Below are 23,388 nucleotides of genomic sequence, written 5' to 3' on the forward strand. Positions count from 1 at the left end.
CCCGGGGGCCAGATCTGGCCCGTCACATCATTTTCTATGGCCAAATCTTCTGTGTTTTTTTCCATATACAAAAACCTATCTGGACTCAATAAGAGAATCGATAAGGAATCGGTTCGATAAGAGGATTCGATAATAGGCTCGAACTCGATAATTTCTTATCAAACATCATCCCTATTGCTCACTGTGTGTTTGTTGAGCTGTCACTTTTGTTTCTGCACCGTTATTGTATTTCGCGTCTACTAGGATCCAAGATTGCTCTAATATATTTAACAATTATCCGCCCAAGGTGCTGCAGAGTAAAACAAGTGCAAACAAATAAACCACTGTAGAAACGTAGGGCATTAATGTTCAGAACAAGGTCCACAGATCAGAATGAAAATTACTTATTTTGGTACTTATTTTATTTTATTTATTTATTTTTGTCATAACAAAATACAATCATGTGTGCTTACGGACTGTATCCCTGCAGACTGTATTGATATATATTGATATATAATGTAGGAACCACAATATTAATAACAGTTGGTGCACTAATTGTAAGTGTATCTTGTGTTTTTTATGTTGATTTAATAAAAATAAAAATAAAATAAAATAAAATAAAATAAATATATATATATATATATATACACACAGGTAAAAGCCAGTAAATTAGAATATTTTGAAAAACTTGATTTATTTCATTAATTGCATTCAAAAGGTGTAACTTGTACATTATATTTATTCATTGCACACAGACTGATGCATTCAAATGTTTATTTCATTTAATTTTGATGATTTGAAGTGGCAACAAATGAAAATCCAAAATTCCGTGTGTCACAAAATTAGAATATTACTTAAGGCTAATACAAAAAAGGGATTTTTAGAAATGTTGGCCAACTGAAAAGTATGAAAATGAAAAATATGAGCATGTACAATACTCAATACTTGGTTGGAGCTCCTTTTGCCTCAATTACTGCGTTAATGCGGCGTGGCATGGAGTCGATGAGTTTCTGGCACTGCTCAGGTGTTATGAGAGCCCAGGTTGCTCTGATAGTGGCCTTCAACTCTTCTGCGTTTTTGGGTCTGGCATTCTGCATCTTCCTTTTCACAATACCCCACAGATTTTCTATGGGGCTAAGGTCAGGGGAGTTGGCGGGCCAATTTAGAACAGAAATACCATGGTCCGTAAACCAGGCACGGGTAGATTTTGCGCTGTGTGCAGGCGCCAAGTCCTGTTGGAACTTGAAATCTCCATCTCCATAGAGCAGGTCAGCAGCAGGAAGCATGAAGTGCTCTAAAACTTGCTGGTAGACGGCTGCGTTGACCCTGGATCTCAGGAAACAGAGTGGACCGACACCAGCAGATGACATGGCACCCCAAACTATCACTGATGGTGGAAACTTTACACTAGACTTCAGGCAACGTGGATCCTGTGTCTCTCCTGTCTTCCTCCAGACTCTGGGACCTCGATTTCCAAAGGAAATGCAAAATTTGCTTTTGTCAGAAAACATGACTTTGGACCACTCAGCAGCAGTCCAGCTGGTGTCGGTCCACTCTGTTTCCTGAGATCCAGGGTCAACGCAGCCGTCTACCAGCAAGTTTTAGAGCACTTCATGCTTCCTGCTGCTGACCTGCTCTATGGAGATGGAGATTTCAAGTTCCAACAGGACTTGGCGCCTGCACACAGCGCAAAATCTACCCGTGCCTGGTTTACGGACCATGGCATTTCTGTTCTAAATTGGCCCGCCAACTCCCCTGACCCTAGCCCCATAGAAAATCTGTGGGGTATTGTGAAAAGGAAGATGCAGAATGCCAGACCCAAAAACACAGAAGAGTTGAAGGCCACTATCAGAGCAACCTGGGCTCTCATAACACCTGAGCAGTGCCAGAAACTCATCGACTCCATGCCACGCCGCATTAACGCAGTAATTGAGGCAAAAGGAGCTCCAACCAAGTATTGAGTATTGTACATGCTCATATTTTTCATTTTCATACTTTTCAGTTGGCCAACATTTCTAAAAATGCCTTTTTTGTATTAGCCTTAAGTAATATTCTAATTTTGTGACACACGGAATTTTGGATTTTCATTTGTTGCCACTTCAAATCATCAAAATTAAATGAAATAAACATTTGAATGCATCAGTCTGTGTGCAATGAATAAATATAATGTACAAGTTACACCTTTTGAATGCAATTACTGAAATAAATCAAGTTTTTCAAAATATTCTAATTTACTGGCTTTTACCTGTATATATATATATATATATACATATATATATATTTTTTATTTTTTTTTATTTTTATTTTTTATTTCTTGTGCGGCCCGGTACCAATCGATCCACGGACCGCGGCCCGGTGGTTGGGGATCACTGCCTTAGAGCGTAGGGCGAGACTGTGACTAAGTGTGCAGCTCCATTCGTCCTCCTCATGAGCTAAATTGAACTCTGTCTCTGCATGATTCCTTGCTTCTTGTCTGTTTAATAGATATCATCAGTGTTTGAACCTGACAGATTGTACAAAAAAACACAACATGTAAACTCTTCGAGGTATCAAATACCTCCTTTGTCATGTCTACTGCAACAGGCTAGACTACTGCAACGCACTTCTTGTCGGGATCCCCAGCAAGAACATCCAGAAGCTGCAATACATACAGAATAGTGCTGCTAGGATCCTGATGAGAGTGCGGAAATATGACCATATCACACCAACTCTCAAATCCCTTCACTGGCTTCCTGTTCCACTCACGATTGAATTCAAAGTCTCCCTACGAACCCACCAGTACCTCCATGGAAATGCCCCCCTCTACCTCAAAGAACTACTCACCCCCAAATCCTCCGCTCCGGACAGGCTAACCTCTTCCAACCTCCCAGGACAAAGCTACGAACAATGGGAGACTGGGTTTTCTGCTCCGCCGCTCCAAGTCTGTGGAACGCTCTCCCTGACCACCTGAGGGCACCACAGACTGTGGATGATTTTAAAAAAGGCTTAAAAACCTTCTTTTTAAAAAAAGCCTTTTTTTTTTTTTTAGATATATGCATACTAGTTTTAGCTATTTGACTGTTCTAGTTTTTATTTTTATTTATTTTTTATTATCTTTTAATTTTTTATTTTTTTTAATACACTATAGCACTTTGAGGTTGTTTACTCAATGTAAAGTGCTTTTTACAAATAAAATCTATTATTATTATTATGTCCACATATCAATCCAGAGCTAACTCAACAAGAAAGAAACGGCGGTAAAAACTATTCAAAAGGGTTAAGTTCAGTTTTCTAGTGTTTGGCAGACATTTTGGGGCAACGAGGGTACCAAATGACCATGTGGTCGAAGCAGAAGACATAAAACGGCAGGTTTTAAGTTTCATATGGGTCGAGGAGGAGGAGCCACAGTCACCCTTTCCGGCAGGCCTGGGCAATTATTTTGACTCGGGGGCCACATTTAGAGAAAAATATGTGTCTGGGGGCCGGTATATCTATTTTTAGGAACACTAATACAAAACCCCACAATAATGTCTGATTGAATGCTAAAAACGTTATGAGAGACCGCCTTAAAAAACGTAATGGAATTTTACATTTTTCTATGAACGATAAAACACTGAATATTGACAAAATATGAATGTCACACCCCCCTTTCGATTGACATATTTTACAATCAAGTGAAACGCAACAAAAATGCAACAACCAGTGAAATATGAATGTGAAGGGTACAAAATAAACCCACCTACAAACTGATACATCTGATATATCACTAAACTTTAGAACTTTTTTGTGAAAATCTCCTTCCGCGTCTGTGGAAACGCTTCCTGCCCACACTGCTTGGTGCCTCGTCTGAGCTGCTGTGATGTAGATTACCATAGTAACTAATTAGATGACCATAGTAACTAATTAGATGACCATAGTAACTAATTCAGTAGAAACCTTTAAGTCCCATCTCAAAACTCATTTGTATACTCTAGCCTTTGAATAGCCCCCTCTTTTTTTAGACCAGTTGATCTGCCGTTTCTTTTCTTTTCTCCTCTGCTCCCCCCTACCCCTTGTGGAAGGGGAGACACACAGGTCCGGTGGCCGTGGATGGGGTGCTGGCTGTCCGGGGTCGGGACCCGGGGTGGACCGCTCGCCTGTGTATCGGTTGGGAACATCTCTGCGCTGCTGACCCGTCTTCGCTCGGGATGGTTTCCTGCTGACCCCACTGTGGACTGGACTCTTACTGTTATGCTGGATCCACTATGGACTGGACTCTCACAATATTATGTTAGACCCACTCGACATCCATTGCTTTCGGTCTCCCCTAGAGGGGGGGGGTTACCCACATATGCGGTCCTCTCCAAGGTTTCTCATAGTCATTCACATCGACGTCCCACTGGGGTGAGTTTTTCCTTGCCCTTATGTGGGCTCTGTACCGAGGATGTCGTTGTGGCTTGTGCAGCCCTTTGAGACACTTGTGGTTTAGGGCTATATAAATAAACATTGATTGATTGATTGATTGATAATTAGATAACCATAGTAACTAATTAGATTACCATAGTAACTGAACTAAATGCAGATTCCAACCATTGAAATACTTTGTACAGTTCAAGACTTACGTTCATTAGAAAACATCATAATGGCAGCTACACTTTACATCTTAAAGATCTAAAAAAATGTATTTGGTGAATGTCCGGCGGGCCAGATTGAAAGGCTTAACGGGCCGCACGTGGCCCCCGGGCCTTAATTTGCCCAGGTCTGCTTTACGGTGTACCTCTTGCTTGGCCCCCAGTATAAACCGTTTGCTTGCCTCACAGAATTGCTATCGTGACATCCAGTGGACACATTTAGAACAGCAGTTTCTTTCGTTAAAAAAAAAATGCAACATTGATTCATGGTATAGATATATACTATCATCATAATACAGTCGTCACACAAGATAATCATCAGAGTATATACATTGAATTATTTACATTATTTACAATCCGGGGTGTGGGATGTGTGGGGGCCGGGGGGGTTAGAGTTTGGTTGGTATCAACACTTCAGTCATCAACAATAGCATCATCAATCAATCAATCAATCAATCAATCAATGTTTATTTATATAGCCCTAAATCACAAGTGTCTCAAAGGGCTGCACAAGCCACAACGACATCCTCGGTACAAAGCCCACATAAGGGCAAGGAAAAACTCACCCCAGTGGGACGTCGATGTGAATGACTATGAGAAACCTTGGAGAGGACCGCATATGTGGGTAACCCCCCCCCCCCTCTAGGGGAGACCGAAAGCAATGGATGTCGAGTGGGTCTGACATAATATTGTGAGAGTCCAGTCCATAGTGGATCCAACATAATAGTAAGAGTCCAGTCCATAGTGGGGCCAGCAGGACACCATCCCGAGCGGAGACGGGTCAGCAGCGCAGAGATGTTCCCAGCCGATGCACAGGCGAGCGGTCCACCCCGGGTCCCGACTCTGGACAGCCAGCACTTCATCCATGGCCACCGGACCTGTGCCCCCCCCCCCCTCAAGGAAAAGGGGAGCAGAGGAGAAAAGAAAAGAAACGGCAGATCAACTGGTCTAACAGGGGGGCTATTTAAAGGCTAGAGTATACAAATGAGTTTTAAGATGGGACTTAAATGCTTCTACTGAGGTAGCATCTCTAATTGTTACCGGGAGGGCATTCCATAGTACTGGAGCCCCAATAGAAAACGCTCTATAGCCCGCAGACTTTTTTTGGGCTCTGGGAATCACTAATAAGCCGGAGTTCTTTGAACGCAGATTTCTTGCTGGGACATATGGTACAATACAATCAGCAAGATAGGATGGAGCTAGACCGTGTAGTATTTTATACGTAAGTAGTAAAACCTTGAAGTCACATCTTAAGTGCACAGGAAGCCAGTGCAGGTGAGCCAGTATAGGTATATATATATGTATATATGTATATAAAGGTATATACAGTATAGGCGTAATATGATCAAACTTTCTTGTTCTTGTCAAAAGTCTAGCAGCCGCATTTTGTACCAATTGTAGTCTTTTAATGCTAGACATAGGGAGACCCCAAAATAAAAGGTTACAGTAGTCGAGACGAGACGTAACGAACGCATGAATAATGATCTCAGCGTCGCTAGTGGATAAAATAGAACGAATTTTAGCGATATTACGGAGATGAAAGAAGGCCGTTTTAGTAACACTCTTAATGTGTGACTCAAAGGAGAGAGTTGTTTTAGTAACACTCTTAATGTGTGACTCAAAGGAGAGAGTTGTTTTAGTAACACTCTTAATGTGTGATTCAAACGTTTTTATACTCGGCAAACTCATCACGCGGGACGAAGAAAAACCTGTACGTTCTGACACGCCCGAGTTAGAGTAAGTAGTACAAAAACAGTTTTAAGGGGTTGCTAATGAAGACGGTGACAAAGACGAGTCACGTCGCAGACAAACAAAAACAAATGTTTGACACACTTTTTGCCTTGGCTCCACCTGTGTGTGATTAGAAGCAGGCACTTCCCGTCAGGAGGGCCGTGCAGTGCCAGGCAGACTGGGAATCAGAGCCCCCTCCCCTCCTCCTCCTCCTTGGGGACATCAGCTTCCCAAAATCCCCAGTCAGACAACATGGAGAACAACAAACCAGGTAACACAACTAGCATCCCATAATAGCGTTTGTGATGAATCAATCTGCTCATAAAACCTGAGCTGGCGTGAGAGTGTATCAGTGTGTGTCCTGATGACAATTACATGAGGCTTTCACCACAAATCAGGAACAGATCAGAGCGCGGCTCCAATGTCCTCACACAAATCCCTGGGTCACTCTGCTTATTTAGAGCGGCTGACCCCGGGCCACATGTGTCACTCTCCCTGGATGGATCACCTTTTGATGGCCACATTCAGCTCCTTTCAACATGGAAAGAACAGCTCAGCAGCCTTTCTGACCACCAGAGGCCGCCAAACCTCAGCAGAAAACATTACTGATCAATTCAGTGCTTTTTGATTGATTGATTGAAACTTTTATTAGTAGTCTTGTGATTTTTTTCCCCACACATACATACATATATTGCGCTCTACTACGGTATCGAGCACTATTTTTTGGATAACCTTATTAAGACATATATATATATATATATATATATATATATATATATAGAGCTAGAATTCACTGAAAGTCAATTATTTCTTATATATATATATATATATATATATATATATATATATATATCCATCCATCCATCCATTTTCTACCGCTTATATTTACAGCTAGAATTCACCAAGTCAAGTATTTCTATTTCATATATATATATGTATATATATATATATATATATATATATATATATATATATATATATATATATATATATATAAGTCAAGTATTTCTATTTTCATATATATATATATATATATATATGAAATAGAAATCAAGTCAAGTATTTCTATTTTCATATATATATATATATATATATATATATATATATATATATATATATATATATATGAAATAGAAATACTTGACTTATATATATATATATATATATATATATATATATATATATATATATATATATATATATATATATATATATATATATATATGAAATAGAAATACTTGACTTGGTGAATTCTAGCTGTAAATATACTCCTCCCCTCTTAACCACGCCCCCAACCACGCCCCCGCCCCCACCCCCGACCTCCCGAAATTGGAGGTCTCAAGGTTGGCAAGTATGCCCACATATGCGGTCCTCTCCAAGGTTTCTCATAGTCATTCACATCGACGTCCCACTGGGGTGAGTTTTTCCTTGCCCTTATGTGGGCTCTGTACCGAGGATGTCGTTGTGGCTTGTGCAGCCCTTTGAGACACTTGTGATTTAGGGCTATATAAATAAACATTGATTGATTGATTGATTGATTTGTTTTATGTAGTGTATGTGATTGTATGTCTACTTGGACGTTGGAGTCTGCAATAAAGCTTGATGATGATTAACCTCCTGATGTGGCATCAATCTGATTCGAAAAGATCATATTTGAAGCACTTTGGAGCGTTTAGACTGATCTGTGTGCAGAGTGAACAGGGCCATTAGGTTATTAAACTCCCTGTTTGTACAGCCGAGGTTTATTCTCTTTAACCCTATTTTTTGATTCTGTGCTATTCAATCATGGGGCAGGATGCTGAAGGTTATCATCAAAAATCATCAAAGGCTGAAGGCGTTTAAAAGGAGGAAACAGATAGAAGAAAATCAGAAACATTTTCAGAAGAGATTTCAGAGAGTCGTGATTGGCTCAATAGAGGAGTGACAGGCTATGTAACAAATCCAATTTACCGGGTATCCATCCCGTCCCGCCTTGCCCTGGTGAGGGTTAGAGATTCAAGCAAGAAGCATTGCAACAGGTTAGAACAGGGCTGCAATTTGTTGGATGTGTTTAGTGTGTAGTCATTGTGTTATACTGGGGATGATTCAGGGTTGATTGCACAGTGTGAATACACAGAAGACTGACATGGACACAGTGGAACCTCAAAAGTCAAACTTGACAAAGGGGAAAATATCTGAAGGATTAACTTTGTGTGTCATTATGCATTTTCTTTGGCCAGCAGAAGAAGTATACACCACAAACCCCTAGTAGTAGTGGTGACATCATACACATTATCAATTGTAAAGGTGGTATTCTCAGGCTATTGAATTGATCACAACTGGTCTGTGGTGACATCATACACATTATCGATTGTAAAGGTGGTATACTCAGGCTATTGAATCGATCACAACTGGTCTGTTCAGGCGGACATTTTGCTTCTCATCCAAGCAGATTTAACGATCAGTTAATTCTCAAGACAAGCTCTGTCCTATGTCGAGCTAGCTCTGTCCTGTCTAGTCCGGAGCATGAACGGATGAAGCCTAATTGGGTGAGAAACGTAACGTCTGTTAAGACAAACTGAACAATAGGGAAGGGTACTTTTCACATTTGAATCAATACAGTACCAATTCCTGGTACCTAGGAATCATATTCGGGCCACTTTATAATGAATATGTCGGCATGTATTTGCAAAAAAAAAAAATATATATATACATATTTTTTATTTTTTATTTTTTTAACACCAAATTATTTAGGGGGGCTTAAGAATATTTTAGGGGGGCTTGAGCCCCAAATGAGCTAATATTTGCAAAAAATAACGACGTTTTCCAGTTTGAATGTTAAGTATCTTGTCTTTGCAGTCTATTCAATTGAATATAAGTTGAAAAGGATTTGCAAATCATTGTATTCTCTTTTTATTCACCATTTACAACAACGTGCCAACTTCACTGGTTTTGGGGTTTGTAGTTGTATGAAACAAAAATGTCCAAAAAAGTCACTAAAAACATGACCTGTACACTCGATAAAATGTTATGATGGTGACACATATTCAATGTTTTAATGATTTTCTATGAGGTTGGAACAGTGTGTCTGACTTTAGAGACTCCATTGCATAATATTGCAGCAAGAGGCTGCAGAAAGTCTTTGTTTGAGCTTTTTGGTACCAGTTTCATGAAATGAGTTGAGTAAAAGACACACATTACCTGACACTGCTACTCTTGCTCTCATGCAAACTCCACCCAAGAGTTAACCACTGTGCCACTATGCCACTAATAGAATATGATGTGTGACTTGCATGTACATTTTGGACTGGGGAATCACAAACCGGAAGGCGGCCGTCGTGTCCATTTAGAACCTGGATGTTTTCTGTGTATATAAGTAGGATTTACGAGCCCTCGGAGAAGAATAACTTGCTCACACACACACACACACATACGTGTATGCACACACACGCACACTTCCCTCGGTGGTCCGTTTACTGCTGTATTCTGAGGGTGCAGATGTGTGACAGTTTGTCAGCCGGTGGGTTTTGTTGGTCTTTTTTTTGTTTTTAACACAGCACACCCCCTGAATGTGAGTTTTATGTGGAATGCTTAGTGTTCCGTGCCTTCACACTGGTTAATACTACCTTGCTGGGGAGAGATGGAATTGTACTTACAGGAGATCCTGCAACAGAGAGAGAAAACAGGGATTAGCAACATGCATTGTGGTGTTTTTTTTTCTGCAAATCATGTACTGGACCAAGAACATTAGATCTGCTGCCAGAGGAGTTTGTGGTGAAGATGTTATGACAAACAGACTTCTGGATCATTTGTTATGTTTTGAATTGGGATCTGAAGTCACATATGGACATCGACGGTCTCAGACACGCGGCCTGAGACGTTATTTTGCGGCCCGCACCTTAAGAATTAATGTTAGTGCGGCCCGCAAGTTTTATATGAATGGCGCTTGACAGCGTCATACTCGCCAACCCTCCCGATTTTTCCGGGAGACTCCTCAGGGCAACCATTCTCTCGAATGTTTTCACCCAAACAACAATGTTAAGGGCGTGCCGTGATGGCACTGCCTTTAGCGCCCTCTACAACCTGTACAAACAGCGTGCCAGCCCAGTTACATGTTATATTTGGCTTCTGTACACACACGGAAGTGAATGCAAACGCATACTTGATCAACAGCCACACAGGTCACACTGAAAGTGGCCGTATAAACAAGATTATCACTGTTACAAATATGCGCCACACACCAAACAAGAATGACAAACACATTTCGGGAGAACATCTGCACCTTAACACAACATAAACACAACAGAACAAATACCCAGAATCCCATGCAGCCCTAACTCTTCCGGGCTGCACCAAAACCCGCCCCCACACATCAACCCCCCCCCGCCGCCTCCCTCCGTGTGTCAGTTGAGGTGGGCGGGATTGGGGGGGCAGGATTTGGTGGGAGCGGGGGTGTATATTGCAGCCCGGAAGAGTTAGGGTTGCAAGGTGTTCTGGGTATTTGTTCTATTGTGTTTATGTTGTGTTACGGTGTGGATGTTCTCCTGAAATGTGTTTGTCATTCTTGTTATTTTGCGGCCCGCACCTTAATATGAAAATGTAATGTTAGTGCGGCCCGCAAGTTTTATATGAATGGCGCTTGACAGCGTCATACTCGCCAACCCTCCCGATTTTTCCGGGAGACTCCTCAGGGCAACCATTCTCTCGAATGTCTTCACCCAAACAACAATTTTAAGGGCGTGCCGTGATGTCACTGCCTTTAGCGCCCTCTACAACCAGCCAAGTTACATGTTATATTTAGCTTCTGTACACACACGGAAGTGAATGCAACGCATACTTGATCAACAGCCACACAGGTCACACTGAAAGTGGCCGTATAAACGAGATTATCACTGTTACAAATATGCGCCACACACCAAACAAGAATGACAAACACATTTCGGGAGAACGTCCGCACCATAACACAACATAAACACAACAGAACAAATACCCAGAATCCCATGCAGCCCTAACTCTTACGGGCTGCACCAAACCCCCCCCGTGCACCAGTTGAGGTGGGCGTGGTTGGGGGGTGGGGTTTGGTGGTAGCGGGGGTATATATTACAGCCCGGAAGAGTTAGGGTTGCAAGGGGTTCTGGGTATTTGTTCTGTTGTGTTTATGTTGTGGTGGTACCGCCCCCGATGTCCACGCGATGCTGCCGAGTCTTGTCAACCAAGACAGCCCCACAGCATCCAGAGCCTTAAGGAACTCCGGGCGGTTCTCATCTACCCCCGGGGCCTTGCCACCGAGGAGCTTTTTAACTACCTCAGCAACCTCAGCCCCAGAAATAGGAGATTGGCAGACCGGGGTGGTGGTTCCTCTCTTTAAGAAGGGGAACCGGAGGGTGTGTTCTAACTATCGTGGGATCACACTCCTCAGCCTTCCCGGTAAGGTCTATTCAGGTGTACTGGAGAGGAGGCTACGCCGGATAGTCGAACCTCGGATTCAGGAGGAACAGTGTGGTTTTCGTCCTGGTCGTGGAACTGTGGACCAGCTCTATACTCTCGGCAGGGTCCTTGAGGGTGCATGGGAGTTTGCCCAACCAGTCTACATGTGTTTTGTGGACTTGGAGAAGGCATTCGACCGTGTCCCTCGGGAAGTCCTGTGGGGAGTGCTCAGAGAGTATGGGGTATCGGACTGTCTGATTGTGGCAGTCCGCTCCCTGTATGATCAGTGTCAGAGCTTGGTCCGCATTGCCGGCAGTAAGTCGGACACGTTTCCAGTGAGGGTTGGACTCCGCCAAGGCTGCCCTTTGTCACCCATTCTGTTCTGAACTTTTATGGACAGAATTTCTAGGCGCAGTCAAGGCGTTGAGGGGATCTGGTTTGGTGGCTGCAGGATTAGGTCTCTGCTTTTTGCAGATGAAGTGGTCCTGATGGCTTCATCTGGCCAGGATCTTCAGCTCTCACTGGATCGGTTCGCAGCCGAGTGTGAAGCGACTGGGATGAGAATCAGCACCTCCAAGTCCGAGTCCATGGTTCTCGCCCGGAAAAGGGTGGAGTGCCATCTCCGGGTTGGGGAGGAGATCTTGCCCCAAGTGGAGGAGTTCAAGTACCTCGGAATCTTGTTCATGAGTGAGGGAAGAGTGGATGGTGAGATCGACAGGCGGATCAGTGCGGCGTCTTCAGTAATGCGGACGCTGTATCGATCCGTTGTGGTGAAGAAGGTAAATTGAGAGCTTTGCCTTGCGGCTCAGCTCTCAATTTACCGGTCGATCTACGTTCCCATCCTCACCTATGGTCATGAGCTTTGGGTTATGACCGAAAGGACAAGATCACGGGTACAAGCGGCCCAAATGAGTTTCCTCCGCTGGGTGGCGGGGCTCTCCCTTAGAGATAGGATGAGAAGCTCTGCCATCCGGGGGGAGCTCAAAGTAAAGCCGCTGCTCCTCCACATGGAGAGGAGCCAGATGAGGTGGTTCGGGCATCTGGTCAGGATGCCACCCGAACGCCTCCCTAGGGAGGTGTTTAGGGCACGTCCGACCGGTAGGAGGCCGCGGGGAAGACCCAGGACACGTTGGGAAGACTATGTCTCCCGGCTGGCCTGGGAACGCCTCGGGATCTCACAGGAAGAGCTGGACGAAGTGGCTGGGGAGAGGGAAGTCTGGGCTTCCCTGCTTAGGCTGCTGCCCCCGCGACCCGACCTCGAATAAGCGGAAGAAGATGGATGGATGGATGGATGGTGTTTATGTTGTGTTACGGCGCGGATGTTCTCCCGAAATGTGTTTGTCATTCTTGTTTGGTGTGGGTTCACAGTGTGGCGAATATTTGTAACAGTGATAAAGTTGTTTATACGGCAACCCTCAGTGTGACCTGTATGGCTGTTGATCAAGTATGTCTTGCAGTCACTTACGTGCGTCTGCAGAAGCCTCATACAACATGTGACTGGGCCGGCACGCTGTTTGTTTGGTGAAAAAGCGGACGCGACGACAGGTTGTAGAGGACGTTAAAGGCAGTGCCATCACGGCACGCCCTTAATATTGTTGTCCGGGTGAAAATCGGGAGGAATTCGGGAGAATGGTTGCCCTGGGAGATTGTCAGGAGGGGCACTGAAATTCGGGAGTCTCCCGGAAAAATCGTGAGTGTTGGCAAGTATGTTTCTAGGGCGGGAAAGCCATTCAAAGAAGGTGAATTCATTAAAAAGTGCATGTTAGATTTTTTTAAGAAATCTTTTCTTGCGGCCCAGCCTCACCCAGTCTCTGCATCCAGTGGCCCCCAGGTCAATTGACTCTGAGACCCCTGCTTTAAAGTCTATGTTTTTTTTTTTGGTTTTTTTGGTTTCATCTTGAAAAAAAAAAGATCTGCTTCTGTAAATGTGTAATTTGACCACCAAATGTTTAATATAATAACACTAATGACTGCCTTTTTAAATAAAAACAATATACTTTGGTAAAAAGGTAACATTTTAAAATGAGATGAATCACACATTTGCATATTCAAGGTCTTTGCAGGTTTCAACAAGTCAAATTTAAGACTTTTTAAGACTTTTTTTTAAGACTATAATGAATGCAATATAAGACCCATTTCACATCGATGCAGGCAAAACAAGTACTAAAGACTTGAAGGAAAATTGGAATTACTTGCAAAGTATATGAATTTATTCACAGCTCTTTCACATTGGAATACAAAACGCTTAACCTAACTAAAACTACTAACTACTGACTACTAACACTACATGCTACTAACACAGTGATTCTTAACCTTGTTGGAGGTACTGAACCCCACCAGTTTCATATGCGCATTCACCGAACCCTTCTTTAGTGAAAAATAAAATGTTTTTTTTTTCAAATTCAAGAAAAATTTTCAAGGTAAATTTTTTTTTCAATAAAAAAAATGATTTTCAAGGTAAAAAATGATTTTCAAGATAAATAATGATTTTCAAGGTAAAATTTTTTTTTCAAGGTTAAAAATGATTTTCAAGGTAAAAAAAATTTTCAAGGTAAACATTTTTTTTCAAGGTAAAAAATGATTTTCAAGGTAAAAAATGATTTTCAAGGTAAAACATTTTTTTCAAGGTAAAAAAACTTTTCAAGGTAAAATTTTTTTTTCAAGGTTAAAAATGATTTTCAAGGTAAAAAAATGATTTTCCAGGTAAAAAATGTTTTTCAAGGTAACATTTTTTTTTCAAGTTCAAATTTTTTTTTCAAGGTAAAAAATAAATTTTCAAGGTAAAAAAAATTTTTTGAGGTAAAAAAAATTTTCAAGGTAAAATTTTTTTTTCAAGGTTAAAAATAATTTTCAAGGTAAAAAATGATTTTCAAGTTAAATTTTTTTTTCAAGGTTACAAATGATTTTCAAGGTAAACATTTTTTTTTCAAGGTAAAATTTTTTTTTCAAAGTAAAATTTTTTTTTCAAGGTAAATTTTTTTTTTCTAGGTAAAAAATGATTTTCAAGGTAAAAAAATTTTTTAAGGTAAAAAAATTTTTTCAAGGAATTTTTTTTTTCAAGATAAATGATTTTCAAGGTAAAAAATGATTTTCAAGATAAAAAATGATTTTCAAGGTAAAATTTCTTTTTCAAGGTAACATTTTTTTTTGAAGGTAAAAATGATTTTAAGGTAAAAATTATTTTCAAAGTAAAAAAAAATTTTCAAGGTAAAATTGTTTTTTCAAGGTTAAAAATTATTTTCAAGGTAAAAAATGAGTTTCAAGGTAAAAACAATTTTTCAAGGTAAAACATTTTTTCAAGGTAACATTTCTTTTTCAATGTAAAAAATTATTTGCACGGTAAAAAATTATTTTCAAGGTTAAAAATGATTTTCAAGGTAAAAAAAGATTTTCAAGGTAACATTTTTTTTTCAAGGTAACATTTTTTTTTCAAGGTAAAAAATGATTTTCAAGGTAAAAAATTTTTTTTCAATGTAAAATTTGTTTTGAAGGTAAAAAATGATTTTCAAGGTAAAAAAAATGATTTCAGGTAAAAAAAATGTTAAGGTAAAAAATGATTTTCAAGGTATAAAATGATTTTCAAGGTAAAAATTTTTTTTCAAGGTAAATTTTTTTTTTCAAGGTAAAAAAATGATTTTCAAGGTAAAAAATGATTTTCAAGGTAAAAAATGATTTTCAAGGGAATTTTTTTTTTAAGGTTAAAAAAAATATTTTAAGTTAAAAAAAAATTTTCAAGGTACATTTTTTTTTTCAAGGTTAAAAATGATTTTCAAGGTAAAATATGATTTTCAAGGTAAAAAAAAATTTCAAGGTAAATTTTTTTTTTTCAAGGTAAAAAATGATTTTCAAGGTAAAAAATGATTTTCAAGGTAAAAAAAAGGGGTTCGATTGAACCCAGGTTAAGAACCACTGTACTAACACCTACTCAGGCCTAGTGGTTAGAGTGTCCGCCCTGAGATGGGTAGGTTGTGTGTTCAAACCCCGACTGAGTCATACCAAAGACTATAAAAATGGGAACCATTACCTCCCTGCTTGGCACTCAGCATCAAGTGTTGGAATTGGGGGTTAAATCACCAAAAATGATTCCCGGGCACGGCCACCGCTGCTGCTCACTGCTCCCCTCACCTCTCAGGGAGTGATCAAGGGGATGAGTCAAATGCAGAGAATAATTTCGCCACACCTAGTGTGTGTGTGACAATCATTGCTACTTTAACTTTAACTTTAAAAACACCAGGGTTAGGGTTAGGGTTAGGGTTGGGATTCCATTGCCTTGATGCCCAATGTTTCAGGTTTCAATGTTGACTGGCACAAAGCGCAGTGTGCTTCATATGCGTTTCCCTCCACCGGCTTCAACCATGCACTGAACTGTTCGTCCTGAAGCCACGAATCATTAAAGCAGTGGTTCTTAACCTGGGTTTGATGGAACCCTAGGGGTTTGTTGAGTCGGCCTCAGGGGTTCGGCGGAGGTCGAGACACACCCGACTCATCGTGTAAATACAAACTTCTCCCTATCGGCGTATTACGGATACGGCAACAGCAGAAGTCAGACTGATTTGCAGGTGTGTCATTTGTTGTGAGTTTATGCACTGTGTTGCTTTTGTTCTTTGAACAAGGTGATGTTCATGCACGCTTCATTTTGTGCACCAGTAAAAAAACATGGTAACACTTTAGTATGGGGAACATATTCACCATTAATTAGTTGCTTATTAACATGCAAATTAGTAACATATTGGCTCTTAACTAGTCATTATTAAATACTTATTAATGCCTTATTCGGCATGGCCTTATTATAACCCTAACCCTCTAATCCTGGCCCTAACCCTCTAACCCCAACCCTAACCAAATAACTCTAAATGAAGTCTTTGTTACTTAGAATATGTCCCCCATACTAAAGTGTTACCAAAAACATATAACTTTGTCTTGAATTTGAAAAAAAAACATTTTATTTTTCACTAAAGAAGAGTTCGGTGAATGCGCATATGAAACTGGTGGGGTTCGGTACCTGCAACAAGGTTAAGAACCTCTGCATTAAACCTTGCACTTACCCATGCATGCAAGTACCGTATTTTCCGCACTATAAGGCGCACCTAAAAACCACAAATTTTCTCAAAAGCTGACAGTGCGCCTTATAACCCGGTGCGCTTTATATATGGATTAATATTAAGATTCATTTTCATAAAGTTTCGGTCTCGCAACTACGGTAAACAGCCGCCATCTTTTTTCCCCGTTGAAGAGGAAGTGCTTCTTCTTCTACGCAAGCAACCGCCAAGGTAAGCACCCGCCCCTATAGAACAGGAAGCGCTTCTTCTTCTACTGTAAGCAACCACCCGCCCGCGTAGAAGAAGAAGAAGAAGCGCGCGGATATTACGTTTCATTTCCTTTGTGTGTTTACATCTGTAAAGACCACAAAATGGCTCCTACTAAGCGACAGGGATCCGGTTCATGAAAAGACGCAATCTCTCCATCCGCACACGGACTACTATTTCACAGCAACTGCCTAAAGACTTTCAAGAAAAGCTGGCTACTTTCCGTGCATATTGTAAAAACAAGATAGCTGAAAAAAAGATCCGGCCAGAGAACATTATCAACATGGACGAGGTTCCACTGACTTTTGATATTCCTGTGAACCGCACTGTGGATACAACGGGAGCACGTACGGTGAATATTCGCACCACAGGGAATGAGAAGTCATCCTTCACTGTGGTTCTAGCTTGCCATGCTAATGGCCAGAAACTTCCACCCATGGTGATATTCAAAAGGAAGACCTTGCCAAAAGAGACCTTTCCAGCCGGCGTCATCATAAAAGCTAACTCGAAGGGATGGATGGATGAAGAAAAGATGAGCGAGTGGTTAAGGTAAGTTTACGCGAAGAGGCCGGGTGGCTTTTTTCACGCAGCTCCGTCCATGTTGATATACGACTCCATGCGCGCCCACATCACGCTGGTTTGTAATATATTATTAAAGTTTGACTGACCTATCTGACTGTTTTTTTGACATTCCTTTAGCGCAGTTAGATGCGGCTTATAACACGGGGCGGCTTATAGGTGGACAAAGTTTTGAAATATGCCGTTCATTGAAGGCGCGGCTTTTAACCCAGGGCGCCTTATGGTGCGGAAAATACGGTACTGTAATTCAGTTCTGTTTAAAGTTTGCACCGCTGCTATGCTAACTAAGCTGTCAACACACAGCAATAGCTGGTGTTGGTCAATAAATTGTTGACCGGGCAGCACAGTTAGTTTTATACATCTTTTATTATTGAATACATCAAATGCGATGAATATTTAATGGACCACAACGGAAACAAGCCTTTTGGCTTTTTGTGCCATCCATTTGCCTTTTTAAAGCATAACATGGATTCAATTCTTTAAGATGTCAATAAACGTCTCAATTAATCAATCAATCAATCAAAAAAAGCTAGCTAGCTATTAGTGTGCTAGCTGTTTCTCTCAGTATTACAGCAAATTTATGAAAGTGCGGTTTTGTGATTATTAAAATTTGATAGGGTGATACTAATTGACAGAAATTTTATCATTATACCCAGAATCATTACATCCCAAATTTGCATATTCTTTTCTTAATTGCATTTTTTTCCCTGCCAGTTGTGAATTGTACACCAGTTGGGGGTCTATCCAGCAAATACTTCTACCGTATTTTTCGGACTATTAGGCGCACTTAAAATCCTTTAATTTTTCTCAAAACTCGACGGTGCGCCTAATGTACAGCATAATTCTGGTTGTGCTTACCGACCTCGAAGCAATTTTATTTGGTACATGGCATACTTGCCAACCCTCCCGGATTTTCCGGGAGACTCCCGAAATTCAGCGCCTCTCCCGAAAACCTCCCGGGACAAATTTTCTCCCGAAAATCTCCCGAAATTCAGGCGGACTCAGGTCCATGAGGACCACAATAAAACCAGCATACCTGCCCAATCACGTTATAACTGTAGAATGATGGAGGGCGAGTTCTTGGTTTCTTATGTGGGTTTATTGTTAGTCAGTTTCATTAACGTCCTCCCAGCGCGGTAACAACACACAACAACAGCAGTCACGTTTTTGTATACCGTAAAGCAGTTCGTCTGCCGTAAACAGCAATGTTGTGACACTCTTAAACAGGACAATACTGACATCTAGTGCATTTGATGAAAGCACTTTTGTGCGTGCCACACAGCAATGCATCATCAGAGTTCAGCATGGTTAGAAAAATAGTGACAGAGAATAGAACAAGGATGGACAATTCAACCCTTAACTCAACAATGAGTAGATGAGTGTTATGTGTGTATATGTGTAAATAAATGAACACTGAAATTCAAGTATTTTTTATACATATATATATATATATATATATATATATATATATATATATATATAATAAAATAAATATATATATACGTATATATATATATATATATATACGTATATATATATATATATATATATATAGCTAGAATTCACTGAACGTCAAGTATTTGTTATATATATATATCTATGAAATACTTGACTTGGTGAATTCTAGCTGTAAATATACTCCTCCCCTTTTAGCCACGCCCCCCTCCCACCCCGACCACGCCCATGCCCACCCCCCTCCCCCCACCTCCCGAAATCGGAGGTCTCAAGGTTGGCAAGTATGGTACATGGTGTAATGATAAGTGAGACCAATAGATGGCAGTCATACATAAGAGATACGTGCAGACTGCAATATGACGGCAGTAAAACAACACCAAACTTTTAAATGTTCCATTGAGAATATAGAACATTACACACGGCGTTCAAAAATCTGTCAAAAATGTTTTTAGTTGGACTTCGGTAAGCTATGAAGCCGCACCGCTTGATGGATTGTCGGCCCATTAAACATATACGAGTATTATTATGGTGTGTGTATAAGGACCGCAAAGCGGCACCTAATAGCAGACATATTATCTGGCATTTTGTTTCGCAATATTATGCAAAACCAACTTTTCTTACCTTCTGGTACCTGCTGATGTGTATTTGGGATCTGCATAAGTCCTGAAAATGTGTAGTCCGTGCCGACACCGTAGTCATAATAAGATTCTTCTTTTTCTCTACCTTCTTATGGGATATTCATCTTCTGCTTTTGCCATTTCTAATATAAAGTAGCGTAAAGTTCTAATTTAGTGAGTTGACATTATTCACCCAAGGAACTTTAGTTATTAGAGAGTTCCGGTCGGACGGTTTCTCACGGGACACATTTCCGGCCCTGTTGTTGAACTAGTGAGCCACGGATGAGCAGATGCTGCTCCCGTTATTGATTGAAGTAAAGTCTGAATGTCATTTAAACAGTTAGCTCCATTTTTTGACACTTCTTCCACTCCCGTCCTTGGTAAGACCGCCCACAAAACGGCGCATCCTGAAGAGACTGTCACGGCCAGGGCGCATTGGAATGCGGCCTCATTCTTGCGCTCTCTGGTTCTCGACTCCTCGCTTGCCCCCCGGACTACGCCGACTCTCTCCTGCCTCTCGACCCCACTTCCGCCCCTGGACAACTCTGCCTGCCTTGCCCTTGTCGGACAGCAGCGCTCCTCCCAACACGCACCTCCAACATTTACGGTAAAACGCTCCAGTTAAATACTACACATAGTCTCACACCATACACACTCTTGGATTCTGTCACACTCCATTTCCTTAGTTCGTATATTTAGTACTGTTTGATTATTATATATATTTGGACTATATATATAATAAATTATTGAACATTACTGCCCTCTGGTTTCAGTTGCCGTCAGAGGTGGGTAGAGTAGCCAGAAATTGTACTCAAGTAAGAGTACTGTTACTTTAGAGATGTATTACTCAAGTAAAAGTAAGGAGTAGTCACCCAAATATTTACTTGAGTAAAAGTAAAAAGTATGTTGTGAAAAAACTACTCAAGTACTGAGTAACTGATGAGTAACATACACACACATATCATATATATATATATATATATATATATATATATATATATATATATATATATATATAAATATATATATATATATACACACACACACATATATATATATATATATATATATATATATATACATACACACATATATATATATATATACACACACATATATATATACACACACATATATATATATATATATATATATATATATATATATATATACACATTTATATATATACATATATATATATATATATATATATATATATATATATATATATATATATATATATATATATACACACACATATATATATACAGTATATAATTTATATTTATTTATTTTGCCGTTTTTGTTTACATGTTAAAGGTGTTTTAATGAATAAACATGCATGTTTAACACATATAGATTCCTTTCTTTAATGAAGACTAGAATATAAGTTGGTGTATTACCTGATTCTGATGACTTGCATTGATTGTAATCAGACAGTAGTGATGATAACGTCCACGTTTTCAAATGGAGGAGGAAAAAAAGTTCCTCCTTTCTGTCTAATACCACATGAAAGTGGTTGGATTTTGGCATCTTATTTGTCCAGCTTCCATATTCGTTTGTATACACTTTACAAGAAATACATTGGCGGCAAACTCCGTAGCTTGCTAGCTTGTTTGCGCTGGCTTTCGGAGACTCTTGTTTTGAAAGCGCAGGCGAGATGGAGCGGCACTTTTATTGTGAAGGCAGGAACTGTGCAGTCAGTCTTTAGGCTTTTGACGGGATGTACGGTTGAAATAAAAAATGGTCTTTTTTCCTTCACACTTTTGATTGATTGATTGGAACTTTTATTAGTAGATTGCACAGTACAGTACATATTCCGTACAATTGACCACTAAATGGTAACACCCCGATACGTTTTTCAACTTGTTTAAGTCAGGTCATGTGACCCCTGGCTCTGTTTGATTGGTCCAACGTCACCAGTGACTGCATCTGATTGGTGGAACGGAGTGAACGTCACCAGTGACTGTATTTGTTGAAACGCAGGCACTATGACAGACCAAAACAAACAAAGCGTGCATTAACAGATGGATAAAAATTAGTAGCGAGTAGCGAGCTGAATGTAGATAAAAGTAGCGGAGTAAAAGTAGTGTTTCTTCTCTATAAATATACTCAAGTAAAAGTAAAAATATGTTGCATTAAAACTACTCTTAGAAGTACAATTTATCCCAAAAGTTACTCAAGTAGATGTAACGGAGTAAATGTAGCGCGTTACTACCCACCTCTGGTTGCCGTCAACTCCCCTCCTACAACCACAACAGTGACGCTCAGAAAGCTACTTGAAGATGATGTGTAAAACATAATCTATGCAACACGTTCACCAAAGAACCACCATTACATGTCACGTCGACCACAAGATAGTGTTTTACATTTAGAAAAAAAATCATAATATGACCCCTTTAATGCGCCTTATAATCCGGTGCGCCCTATGGTCTGAAAAACACGGTACGTAAAAGTGGGCGACTTGTGGTGATTGGTTCCTATTCAAATACTCGGCTAATGTGGTTCAAATCTTTCTGTTCTGGTTGAGTGAAGAGAAAAAGGAGTTTAGTCACACAAAGAATGAAAAAAAAGAGCACAACAAGGTTGTCAAAGGGAGAAGAAGTTGGAGGTGTGTGTGTTTATGAGGCATGGAGACCAAGTCAATTATGTGTGGTTGTGTCTAGACGCCGTGACAAGGACCTCCTGCGCCAGACGGTAAACAAACACGCCTGCAACCTTAACCTTAGACTTGACGCTAATGGGAAAGACAGGAACTGGAGAGCGGGAGATAGGAATGAGGTCCAGGTTAACAGGGATTAGGAAAATAGCACGAAAAGTCGTATCATTTCTTTTTCCAAATTATTTTTCATGTATGTCCTGATAATTACATAGCCCACTTTGGATCTTATTTCAAACAAAAGGTGTGACAATGAGTAACATGATTAAACCAAATCTTTCCTGTGATCAAATGGCAACCAAGGTAATCAAAAAAGATCAACCAACGAACGAGATTTCTCTACAGAATCTCCTCTCTGGTCAACAAACGCACCATGAAGATTCTAGCGGGAACTCTCGTTCAACCCTTTTTCAAATACGCATGCACCTCCTGGTACCCTAGCACCTCCAAAACCCTCAAATCTAGACTCCAAACATCCCAGGACAAGCGAGTCAGATTACTTCTAGACCTCCACCCCAGATCACACCTCACTCCTACCCACTTCTCCAAAGTGGGCTGGCTCAGAGTGGAGGACGGAGTAAAACTTGCACTGAGCCTGGTTTATAAAATCCGCTACACCTCCCTGATACCGAAGTACATGTCAAACTACTTTCTTAACGTAAATGACCACAACACCAGGGGGAGCTCCACTAACCACGTTAAACCCAGATTCCGATCTAACAAAGGTCTTAACTCATTCTCTTTCTATGCCACATCAATATGGAATGCACTCCCAACAAGTATAAAAGAAAGTGCATCTCTATCCTCCTTCAGAACCGCACTAAAAGAACACCTCCAGGCAACTTCAACCCTAAACTATCACCCTCACTTCCACATCCCACCTCCCCGGATTGTAAATAATCAAATGTAAATAATCAAATGTATATACTTGTTCTTATGCTTTCTGATCTCTCTCTCTATGTTCACATCCTACCAAGTCAGACCTACACTGTTTCAATGTCCATTTCTCGGATGATGCAATTGTTGATGACTGAAGTGTTGATATCAACCAAACCTAACCCCCCACC

At 40.4% G+C, this 23,388-nt stretch overlaps 1 protein-coding gene across 1 annotated transcript in view; it reads right to left on the reverse strand.

Annotated features, from left to right (window-relative positions):
- The window catches only part of col23a1b (collagen type XXIII alpha 1 chain b), a 467,238-nt gene that overhangs the window by 131,486 nt on the left and 312,364 nt on the right, over positions 1–23,388 (reverse strand). The window contains 1 exon segment of the mRNA XM_072912513.1: positions 8,250–8,276. Coding sequence (XP_072768614.1) covers positions 8,250–8,276 — 27 coding nt within the window.

Source organism: Nerophis lumbriciformis, linkage group LG36 (assembly GCF_033978685.3).
Source record: "Nerophis lumbriciformis linkage group LG36, RoL_Nlum_v2.1, whole genome shotgun sequence".
Lineage (NCBI taxonomy): Eukaryota > Metazoa > Chordata > Actinopteri > Syngnathiformes > Syngnathidae > Nerophis > Nerophis lumbriciformis.